The sequence below is a fragment of the Dipodomys ordii genome, unplaced genomic scaffold (genome assembly GCF_000151885.1).
Source record: "Dipodomys ordii isolate 6190 unplaced genomic scaffold, Dord_2.0 Scaffold235, whole genome shotgun sequence".
Taxonomy (NCBI): domain Eukaryota; kingdom Metazoa; phylum Chordata; class Mammalia; order Rodentia; family Heteromyidae; genus Dipodomys; species Dipodomys ordii.
Window position 1 is genome coordinate 902,550 of NW_012267451.1, and position 11,415 is coordinate 913,964.

General features: G+C 40.7%; 2 protein-coding genes across 2 annotated transcripts; both read left to right on the forward strand.

Annotated features, from left to right (window-relative positions):
• Nucleotides 1–350: 350 nt before the first annotated feature.
• On the forward strand, nucleotides 351–4,567 carry LOC106000728 (olfactory receptor 7G2-like; the record flags this gene model as incomplete). The annotated part of the gene is made up of 2 exons (XM_013036006.1): nucleotides 351–1,279; nucleotides 4,546–4,567. Coding segments are annotated over exons 1-2 (951 nt in total), but the record flags the coding sequence as incomplete, so codon positions are not given.
• Nucleotides 4,568–7,273: 2,706 nt separating this feature from the next.
• On the forward strand, nucleotides 7,274–10,881 carry LOC106000707 (olfactory receptor 7G3-like). The gene is made up of 2 exons (XM_013035990.1): nucleotides 7,274–7,281; nucleotides 9,879–10,881. The coding sequence occupies exons 1-2, from the start codon at nucleotides 7,274–7,276 to the stop codon at nucleotides 10,879–10,881; spliced, it is 1,011 nt and encodes a 336-aa protein (XP_012891444.1).
• Nucleotides 10,882–11,415: the final 534 nt, after the last annotated feature.

The window sequence follows — 11,415 nt, forward strand, 5'->3', positions numbered from 1 at the left end:
AAAAAGAAATCCTATATAATTTATGAAAGTGTCTATCATGTTCTCTATTTTAATCTTTGGTTGGCCCTGTATATATAGTGTGCATGTTCCTTAAAGAAAACAAAAGCTAGAAGCAGAATACACAGAGGAATGGACTGCAAACCTCCATGCATCTGGGATTACAGGTGTGATCCAACATGTTGGATTGTTGGTTGAAATGGATTTCTTACTTTCTCTCTTGGTGAGACTTGGAACCATAATTCTCCCGATTCTGCCTCGCAAGTTAGCTGGATTTGCAGGTGTGGACCAAGGGGCCTGACCCTCATTTCATGTTTTTATACCTCGACTTTTCTGTAATTTCCAGAGAGAATATGGAGTTCACAAACCACACAACTATTGCTGGATTCTTCCTTGTGGGACTCACAGACCGTCCAGAATTCCAGCCCCTCATCTTCAGCCTCTTCTTTTCTATCTATTTGGTCACCATTCTGGGCAACCTGCTCATCATTTTGGCTGTCAGCTCTGACCTCCACCTCCATACCCCCATGTACTTCTTCCTCTCCAGTCTCTCTTTCACAGACATCTGTACCAGCACCACCACCATCCCAAAAGTGCTGGTGAACATCCAGGCCCAGGACCACAGCATCTCCTTCGCTGGATGCCTCACCCAGGTCTGCTTTGTCTTGGGTTTTGGTGGTTTAGAAAGTTGTCTCCTTGCAGCAATGGCCTATGACCGTTATGTGGCCATTTGTCACCCCCTGAGGTACACAGCCATCATGCACCCCTGCCTCTGTGTCCTGATGGTTATAATGTCCCTGCTCATAAGTACCATGAATGCCTTGCTCCACAGTCTCATGCTGCTGACACTGTCCTTCTGCACTTACTTAGAAATCCCCCACTTCTTCTGTGAGCTAGTCCAGGTCATGAAAATGGCCTGTTCAGACATTAACACCAATAACCTTCTCATCTACACAGTGACTACTGTATTTGCTGGTGTTCCTCTCTCTGGGATTATTTTCTCCTACATCCAAATAGTCTCCTCTATTTTGAGGATCCCCACAATGAAAGGAAGATACAAAGCCTTTTCTACCTGTGGGTCTCATCTCTCTGTGGTCTCCTTATTCTATGGGACAGCTTTTGGGGTATACATGAGCTCTGAGGTTGCTGGTTCTTCCACTAAAAATGTGGTGGCCTCCATGATGTACATTGTGATCCCTCAAATGCTGAACCCCTTTATCTATAGTTTGAGGAACAGAGAGATGAAGGGAGCCTTAGGGCGTCTCCTCCTTGGGAGGCCTTCGTTGTGACTGGGCTTTAAGAACTGTCAAGATACCAGAAATACCAATACCTGGATAGTATTCTCTATCAACTTTTCTTGCCTTTAACAATTCCTATTCTGCTCCACTCTTTGGGGAGATCAATTTTGTAACGTCATCACACATTGATAGTGATAGCAAACGCCCCCATGTTAATGTCATACATGTGTCCATTGTGGACACCAATGTTTGCAGCTTTTCCACATGTAGCATTCATCTTTCTGTTTCTGGCCCATCTCCTCTCACAAGATTTGAAGTTCAAGCCACATTTAATGTCAGAGAATGGAGGAAAGTGGGTGGGGCAGGCAGGGTGACAACTCAAGAAGGCAGAGTTCTTGATTACCTGGGATCATCCATTTTCTTTCCAAAGCAGTGATGAACTCTTCTTACTATGAAGACTCAACGCTGGCTAGGACTCCATTTGCTGATGCCTCTCTTTCATCATTGGTTCTCATACCATGCTTCTCCTCTCTGTCCATAAATGTAACTATACAAGCTAGTTTTTCTTACCTCTGGGATCATTTTATGTTTATTTCCATTCATAAAAAAGTGACTATTAATTGGCTCTGCTATAAGTCTCCCATATGTGCATGTTAAGCTGAGTGACATTAGTCCAGGCCTATAATCATATCTATTCAGGAGGCTGAGGTCTGAGGACCAAGTTTTGAAGCCAGCTCAGACAGGAAAGTCAGGGAGATTCTTATCACTACCTAAGCATCAAAAAAGCTGACAGTGGAGCTGTAGTTCAACCAGTACAGCATATAGCATTGTGTACAAAAATTCAGAGATAGCACCCAGGATGTGCATTCCAGTCCCAGGACTAGTACTAAAAAACAACAAAAATGAGCATGTTCAGAGGACATCCTCTCAGGGATTTTGCACTTGGTAATCTAGGCCCTGTATCTGTATGAGTCTCTCCTTCACCTGTTTATGATCTTCCATGAAAGACCACCTTCTCAATAAGACTTCCCCTAAGCATTTTATTGAAAATTAGAGTCACGGAGGTGGATTTTAAAGGGTGATCTCTATCCATAGTGGAGTATTATTTACCAATAAATAGGAACAATATTCTCTTATCCACATTGACACAGATGGAAGTGGTAAACATGAAGCTAAGTGAATAAATCAGGAACTAAAAGACAGAAATGGCATATTCTCCTTTTTATTGTGGAAGATAAATGATGATCTTGTTGCCTGGGCAACGAATGGAGATGCGTGTAATCAGCAAGAACACAGATCCTACCTGAGAAGAGAAATAACATCTAACAAAACAAAACAAGGAATCCTATATCAAAGTAATCAGAAGGAAAAAGATTACATGTGATCCTTTATTTACAGAATGAGGAAAAATCCATTGCATTATTTATTGCTGATATGAATATAAATTATATCCCAATAAAGCTGTTTTATAAGAAAGTATATTCGAATCACAACGTAACTATTGGACAATAGGGTTTGGTTCTCTGTGCTTTGATTTCTGACATTTTAGTTCTCTAGGTTCAGTCAGATTTTAATGAGAAGTTTCATAAATTTTGTCTTACCCTACAATGCTATAAAAGTTATTTTATTATAGATCACTAGTGATCATTTCATAAGGTGTTTGTCATGCTGTCACAGAGTCCTTTGATTAAAGGTATATCTGGTAACTATCTCTAATACTCTGTAACTAAGAGAATGGAGCTTTATTAATGGAACACACTAGAGGATAAGGAATATTTCCACCCATCATCAAACAATGACAAATGCTTGTGAGCATGTGGACAAAGGGCAGTTCTACTACAATGTTGGTAGGAATGTAAGCTTGTTCTACCAATCTGGAAAACAGTATTGTGGTTCCTCAAAAAACTAAAATGGGTCAACCTGTATCCCTATTTAAACAATTTGTTTTCTCCCTTCCCCCTCCACAAATTATACCAACATCAGATACAGTGAAAACAGAGGTTATACCATGGGGGAGGAACATACAAAGCATCAATAAATCACATGGTACCTTATAAATATGTTAGAAACAATATCAAGAAAGAAAAAAAAACACTTGTGTCCTTACTTTGAGATTCATTTCACTTAACATCATCTTATCTGACCTTTTCTGCTTGTCTCAGACATATACGAGTTATTGCAAATAAGGGAAACCATGGGACCTATGTTTCTTTGGGCCTGGCTTACTTCACTAATATAATTTTCTCCAAGTCTTTCCATTTCCTAACAAATGGAGCAATGCCATTCTTTCTGATGGAGACATAGAATTCCATCGTGTATATATACCACATTTTCTTGATCCATTCACCTACTGATGGGCATCTAGGTTGGTTTCATATCTTTGCTATGGTAAATAATGCTGCAATAAGCATAGTTGTGCTGGTAGCTTTAGTATGATCTTCTTTGTGATCATTTGGGTAAATGCCCAACAGTGGGATTGCTGGGTCATAAGGGAATTCTTTTTTTTTGTCAGTCATGGAGCTTGAACTCCTGAGCCTGGGCACTGTCCCTCAGCTCTTCAGCTCAAGGTGAACACTCTATTGCTTGAGCCACAGTGCCACTTCTGGTTTTCTAGTGGTTTATTGGAGATAAGAGTCTCATGGACTTTCTTGCCTGGACTGGCTTTGAACCGTGATCCTCAGATCTCAGCCTCCTGAGTAGCTAGGATTACAGGCGTGAGCCTCTGGTGCCTGGCATCATAAGGGAACTCTATGTGGAGTCTTTTGAGGAACATCCATACTACTTTACAAAGTGGTTGAACAAGTTTACAATCCCACCAACAATGCAGTAGGCTTCCTTTCTGTCCACATCCCCTCCAGCATCTGTTGTTGTTAGAGTTCTTGATTATAGCCATTCTAACTGGGGTGAGGTGGTATGTCAATGTTGTTTTGATTTGCATTTCTTTTATGGCTACAGAAGTTGAGCATTTCTTCATGTGTCTATTGGCCATCTTTCTTTCCTCTTCAGAGAATTTTCTCTTTAAGTCATTAGCCCATTTATTAATCAGGCAATTGTTTCTTTGAGGATTTGTTGTTGGGGGATTTAAGTTTTTGAGTTCCAGGAATATTTTAGATATTAGACCCTTGTCTGTTGTATGGCTGGTGAAGATTTTCTCTCAACTTGTTGTCTTTCTATTGATCTTGCTTGCTATGTCTTTTGCCATGCAGAAGCTCTGCAACTTCATGCAACTCCATCTGGCCAACCTTTCTTTGATTTGTTGTGTTTATGGGTCTCTATTAAGAAAGTTTCTGCCTGTGCCAAGGAGACCTAGGTTTTCTCCTATTCTTTCCTGTAATGTTTTCAGGGTATCTGCTTTGACTCTGAGGTCTTTGATCCATTTGGAGTTGATTCTGGTTCAGGGTGATATATAAGGATCTAGCTTTAGTTTTCTACAAGTGATTAACCAATTTTGCCAGCACCATATACTGAAGAGGCTGTCTTTCTTCCATTCTATTTTTTTAACTCCCTTTCTGGGTTTTTAATTCTCTTCCTTTGGTCCTGAGGCCTCTTCTTGAGTCAGTCCCAAGCTGTTTTGATAACTATAGCTTTGTAGTAGAGTTTGAAATTTGGTATTGCTATTTCTCTAGCATTGTTCTTTTTGTTAAGAATTGTTTTTGCTATTCAAGGTCTTTTATTGTTCCAAATGAATTTTTGGACTGCCTCTTCTATTTCCTTGAAGAATGAGGTCGGAATACTGATAGGTATTGCATTGAATTTGTAGATAGCCTTGGGGAGTATTGGCATTTTACGATGTTGATCCTTCTAATCCAGGAGCATGGGAGGTTTTCCCACTTTCTAAGTTCTGTTTTGATTTCCTTTATCAGGTTTTTAAAGTTTTTATCATTCAAAATAAATCTTTTTAAACTGAAAAAAAATATTGTGTGTTAGGTGCCAGAATTCATACCTCTAATCCTAGTTAATCAGGAGGCTGAGATCTGAGGGTACCAGTTCAAAGCCAGCCTGGGTAGGAAAGTCAATGAGACCCCCCCCCCCATCTCCAGTTAATCTGCAAAAAGACTGGAAGTGGAGCTCTGACTCAAGAGCATTAGTCTTGAACAAAAAAGCTCAGGGACAGCATTCATGCACTGAATTCCAGCTAGAGGACACCACAAAACATTAGTGTCTGAATTTCATAAAATCCCCGCAGCCTAGATATCAAAAGAGGACAATTTGGCTTCCTCATGAGGTAAAGAGGGCCATATCCTTTCTAGCAATTAATTTTCTCCTTTTCCTGCTCCATTGAGATTAGCGAGTCCTTAGCAATTAGGATTCATGGAACCAACTTGACTAATGATCCGCTCAGAGAATTGATTGACCTTTCAGGTGAGCTAGTTATAAGAACCCACTCTGCATCCCTGCCTTACAACTGGCTTTTTGTAGCCCCATGGTCTTTGTGGAAGTGTGTCCTTCTGCCTGGCTCATCAGAAGAACCAGAAGACTCCCATGTGGTCATGTCTTCCTGTCAGCCCTTAGCACTGAGCTGAGTATCTTATTTAAAGCAGGGAAGAAAACAACCAAGTATCCTTTGGTCTCCTCCCAGCAAAGACCCAGTGCAGGCCAGTAAGTGCTACTGGACTCCTGGATGGAGGAAGGGTGGAAGTGACCTGGCTTGTTTGTCATGCTTAGAATGTAGCTGGGGTAGCTGGATGGAGGTTACCAGGAGGCAGAGTTTACCTCACAGCACTATATATATTATATTCTGACTTATAGTAATGGTAGGTGGACCAAAATTACTGTTCTTTTTGCCTCCTAAAGTTGTTCCAAGTCAACGAATCTCTCCCACCAGAGCAGGATGCAGAAGCTCTATCATGTCCCCACCCCCCAAAAATCATCATGATGATGATAACTTAACCATGAGGTAATAAACCTTTATCTAGGCCTTCCAATACTAGGACTTTCAGCTCACTTTCTTCATGAAGCAGCCAATTTAAAAAAATCTGTATCACCAAACATTCTTTCCATGATAAGAAATAGAAAAACACATACTTTATCATCATGAAACATTTTAGGATAAGCAAATCAAATGTGTGTGTTTGTGTGTGTGTGTGTGTGTGTGTGAGTGTGTGTGTGTGTGTGTGCTGAACCTGCAGCTTGAACTTAAGGTCTAGGTGCTTTCCCTAAAAATTCTAATCATTAAGGTTATGTAGTTAGGTAGCAGTAAAAGCTAAAGTCAGGTATAGGGTACATTTCTTTTGGACAGTGTCATCCCTGAGCTTTTTCATTCAAGGTTGGCACCCTACCACATGAGCAACAGCCTTGCTTCCTACTCTTAGTAAAGACAAGAGTCTCATGGACTTTCCTGTCTAGGATGGCTTTAAACTTTGGTCCTCATATTAGCCTCTAAAGAGAGTGGGATTATAGGTATGAGCCATTGGTGACAATCTGATAATTGAATTTTTATGCAATTTTTATTCTTCTTCTGATAGTAGATGCAATCAGATTTGAATCTAGATATCAGGACTCCCTCAATAAGCACCCCCTCCCACATACACACATACACAAGGTTCCTGTCTCTTTCTTACCAACCCAATGTGATATTTCTATTCCTGTTGCCTTAGGCAACACTGATCTCAGTTCCTGTTGCCCTGGGCAACAGTGATTTCTGTGTCTTTCCCTTTGGGTATTTCCTATACCACAGAGGAGATCTGAGGGTGTCCTTGCTGTAGCATCTTCAGGAAGCAAGGCTGGTATTACAGGTAGCCACAGAAAGTGTTGGTACTGGAGAGTTCTGAGCACTTCTTTCTCCTCCCTTTGCTCCTAATTTTGCCTCTGTGGCTCACAGCCATTTTCATCCTGTGATTTCATCCCTGTGCTCATCTCTGAGGGATCTCTGCTGGGTGTTACTCTAAGTCTGATAACAGAAACAAATTAAAATAGAGAGAGAAATTGTTACATATATATTATCATATAATATTATATATGTAGTCCTCTGCTTTTAAACTTTCAAGTTTAAAACAAGTCCCTTGGTTGGGCCTCAAAGGCCCAGAATTTCATTTTGAATGCTTCTGTGATCTGTGTCACCTGTGGGTCTCTGGACAAGTTCTTTGTGATGTTATCTGAGTTGTCTCTGCTCATTCCAACTGCACTGAGATTCAACTGAAAAAATTGAAACACTGCATGTGACTAAATGTGGTGAGAGATTCAGAGAATTTGGCGATATACATTTTAGACCTTATTACTTAAATACTAGCAAGATAAAGTCATATCCTTTGACTAGTATCTTCTGTCATCTGCATGCTAAGGTTCCCATAGGTTGCTGAGAGCTTCATTTTTATTATTTTATTGTGATTATTATTGCTGTTATTTTGTTATTCTTTCATCTAGCTATTTTAATTTTTTAAGTTGTTTTTGAATGTCAAAGATAGGAGATTATATAAAATGGCAGAGGCAGTCCATGGGTAAACAACATTCCTGTCAATTTCCTGTCATCTTCCTAGTATGTGTTTGCCCTAGGTTATATGGGATAATGGGAGCTAGGGGTGGAAAAGCATGTATAAAAAAAATAGTCCCAAGTCACAGGTACTGTTCAGATGTGGCCAGAGGTGCCATCAGGTGGTATTATGACAGTACTATTTTCTCAGGACTGGTCTTCTGGAGGTTTTGTTACAATAGAGGTCATTGAGAATGGAGTGCTGTTGGTTCACCCTTGTATCTCAGTTACTCAGGTGGCTGAGATCTGAGGATCATGGTGCAAAGCCAATTCAGACAGGAAAGTCTGTGAGACTCTTAGCTCCAGTTATCTGCCAAAAAGCCAGAATTGGAGATGTGCCTTAGTGGTAGAGTGCCAGTCTTGAGCATTAAAAGATCACATATAGGGCTTAGGCCCTTAGTTCAAGTTCCAGAACTGGCACAAAAAATTGCTTTTAAAGTTCCATACTTTACTTTTTTGGAGGTGGGCATAAATTACTCATTTGGATTTTTATAATTTCTCCTAGTTTTTCTCCTTTGAATATTTGTTTGTTCTAAATGGTGTCTGAACCTTTGGTTTTGCTGGAGATTTTTAACAATTATTTCCCCTATAGGACATCCTTTTTCCCAAAGATTGCTCTATTTATTTTTCATTTTCCAGATGCTCTGGTCTTGACCCACTTCAGAAGGGAATAGATAAGTCAGGTGGGTGTCAGTATAAATAGTCCTTTTGTCTCATTGTTTGTTTGTGTGTGTGTGTGTGTGTGTGTGTGTGTGTGTGTGTGTGTGAGTGCGAGCATGTGCTCTGGTATTGAGTGTGAATTCAGTGCACATAATCTGATTTTTTTTGCTCAAAAATGATGCTCTAGCATTTGAGCTAAGCTTCAAGATTTCCTTCCTTCTTTCCTTCCTTCCTTCCTTCCTTCCTTCCTTCCTTCCTTCCTTCCTTCCTTCTTTCCTTCCTTCCTTCCTTCTTTCTCTTTCTTTCTCTCTCACTTCCTCTATCACTTTCACTTTATTTCTCTTTCTCACTCTTTTTCTTTTCTCTCTTTTTTATTTCTTTTTCCTTTATATCTCTCTTTTTTTTTTGCTTGTTCATTGAAGACAAGAGTCTCACAGTCTTTCCTCCCTAGGCTGACTTCAAATCAACATCTCAACCTGAGTAGCTAGGATTACAGGTGTGAGCCAACACCAGTATCTAGTTCTGCAAAAATATTTCTTATTCCATGGATCCCTTCCCAATGTAGAGACGGGACATTTTCCTGTGTTCTCTACATTGACAGTCTCGAAATGTTCTTTGGCCTAAAGTCTGTAAATGGAATGACATAAAAGCAATTACATGGAATAAAAATCCAACGAAGAGACGATGTAAGAGTCAGAATGAAAAAATATTGGAAGATGCAAGGCCCTTGTTCAAGTCTGCTTTGCATCAATAGAATGAGGTCCCACATTCAGGCAAACTTTATACTTAAAGTTTATTAATTTTACTCTCACTCTGGTGTCTAGAAATCCTAGATGTATAGTAGCAAACCTCGGTAAATATCTATGCAAGAGAAAATATTGTATGCTGGCCAGGAAAGTAGAGAGGCTGAGGAATCACAGTCTTCTCTAACGCATTACCTCACCTCCATCCACATTCATTGTCTCCTTCCTCCCTAACTCCCTGCCCTCCTTTCCTTCTTTCCTCCTCTTTCTCCTTTCTTCCATTTCCTTTTCCTCCCTGTCTCTGTCCTTCCATCCTTCCCTTCTCTCTCTCCCTCCTTCCCTTCTTTCCCTGGCTCCTTTCCTCCCCTTTCTCTTTTTATCCTTCCATCCTTCCTTTGTTCTTCCCTCTTCCTTTCCCTTTTCTTTCCTTTCTCCCTCATTTCCAACCTTTCTTCTCTTCATTCCTTTCTTCCTCCCTTCCTTCTTTTCTCCCTCCCTTCTTCCTTCCCTTCTTCTTCTCCTTCCTTCCATGTAATAGTCGAGGTTTGCCCCAGGGCCTCAGTCATGCTGGACAAGCTGTGGAGCACTGAGCTACACGTCCATTTCCAAAAGAATCCACAAAAATCATCCCACACATGCAGCTTCCTCCTTCACATGAACTTCTGGAAGAAATAATAAACATCTTACCCAAATCATTTCAATGATCAAGTCTGAGTAGATTTATTTTTAGTTGTATAAAGGCAAATTACAAATAATATGCGGGTGTCACAGATACTACTTTATTTATTCCAATAATCTGTCCTTTTTTTCTTTTAAAAAAAGGTGTCCTAGTAACATGGAGTCACAGAACTTAACAAGGGTCTTGGAATTTCATCTCCTGGGGCTCACTGATGATTCAGCAACACAGCTCATCCTCTTGAAAATATTCTTGACCATGTACCTGATTACCATGCTTGGAAATCTGCTCATCATCCTGGCTGTCACCTCTGATACCCACCTACACACCCCCATGTACTTCTTCCTCTCCATCCTCTCCTTGGCTGACATTGGATTCAGCAGCAGCACTGTCCCTAAGATGCTGGCAAACCTCCAGACTCATAGCAAATCCATCAGCTATACTGGCTGCCTAATGCAAGTGGCCTTTTTTTTCTTTTTTGGTGGTTTGGACAGTCAATTACTGGCAGTAATGGCTTATGACCGATTTGTAGCAATCTGTCACCCTCTGCATTACCCAATCATCATGCATTCCAGGCTATGTGGCCTGTTGGTTCTGCTGGCATTGTCCATTGCTCTGTTAGACTCACTGGCTCACTGCTTGATGGTGTCACAATTTAACTTTTGTACGGATGTAGAAATCCCCAATTTCTTCTGTGACCTTCCTCAACTCCTTAAGCTTGCCTGTGATTATGTGTCTAATAGTAAACTGCTCCTTTACCTCTTTGCTGCAGTCTTTGGTGGTCTTCCACTCTCGGGGATCATTTATTCTTATGCTCACATTATTTCCTCCATTCAGAGAGTCCCATCAGCCAGTGGGAAATACAAAGCCTTCTCCACCTGTGGCTCTCACCTGTCTATCGTGAGCTTGTTTTATGGGACAGCTCTGGGTGCGTATTGCAGTTCTGCTGTCTTTCATGCCCCTAAGCTGCTGACGGTGGCCTCTGTGATGTATACCATGGTCACCCCCATGCTGAACCCCTTCATCTACAGTTTGAGGAACAGGGACATCAAGAGAGCTCTTTGGTTCCTGGCCTGCAAAGCAGCCCATTGTCCATAGTATGATCTATAGGTTCAAAGAAACAGCAAAACCAGATGTCTGAACTTAGAAAACATCTTTGACCTTTGTGTGCTTGACTTACAATGTGATTCTGTTCTGCAAACTCATGCTATGGTTGAGAATATGCTAAGTACATTTAGCAGTAAGGTGCTGTGGCGCACACTTGTAATCCAAGCTACTCAGAAAACTGAGATCTAAGAATCATAGTTTGCAGCCAGCCCAGAAAAGAAAGTCTGTGAATTATTATCTCCAATTACTCACAAAAAAGCCACCAGAAGTGGAGCTGTGGCATAAGTGGTAGAGTGCCAACATTGAGCAAAATACATCAGGTACAGCACCCAGTCACTGAGTTCAAACCTCAGTACTAGCACACGAACACACTCACAAAAAGTGCATTTAGCAAATGGAGCCTTGTTCTTTGAAGGTATCATTTGAGTAACTATGTCCTAGAAAAGGGCTTTAGTTATATATGGAAAAGGTACCAAAATCAAGACCTCCGTCTCCTCAAAAGTGTATCATGATGAAAGCAGATCA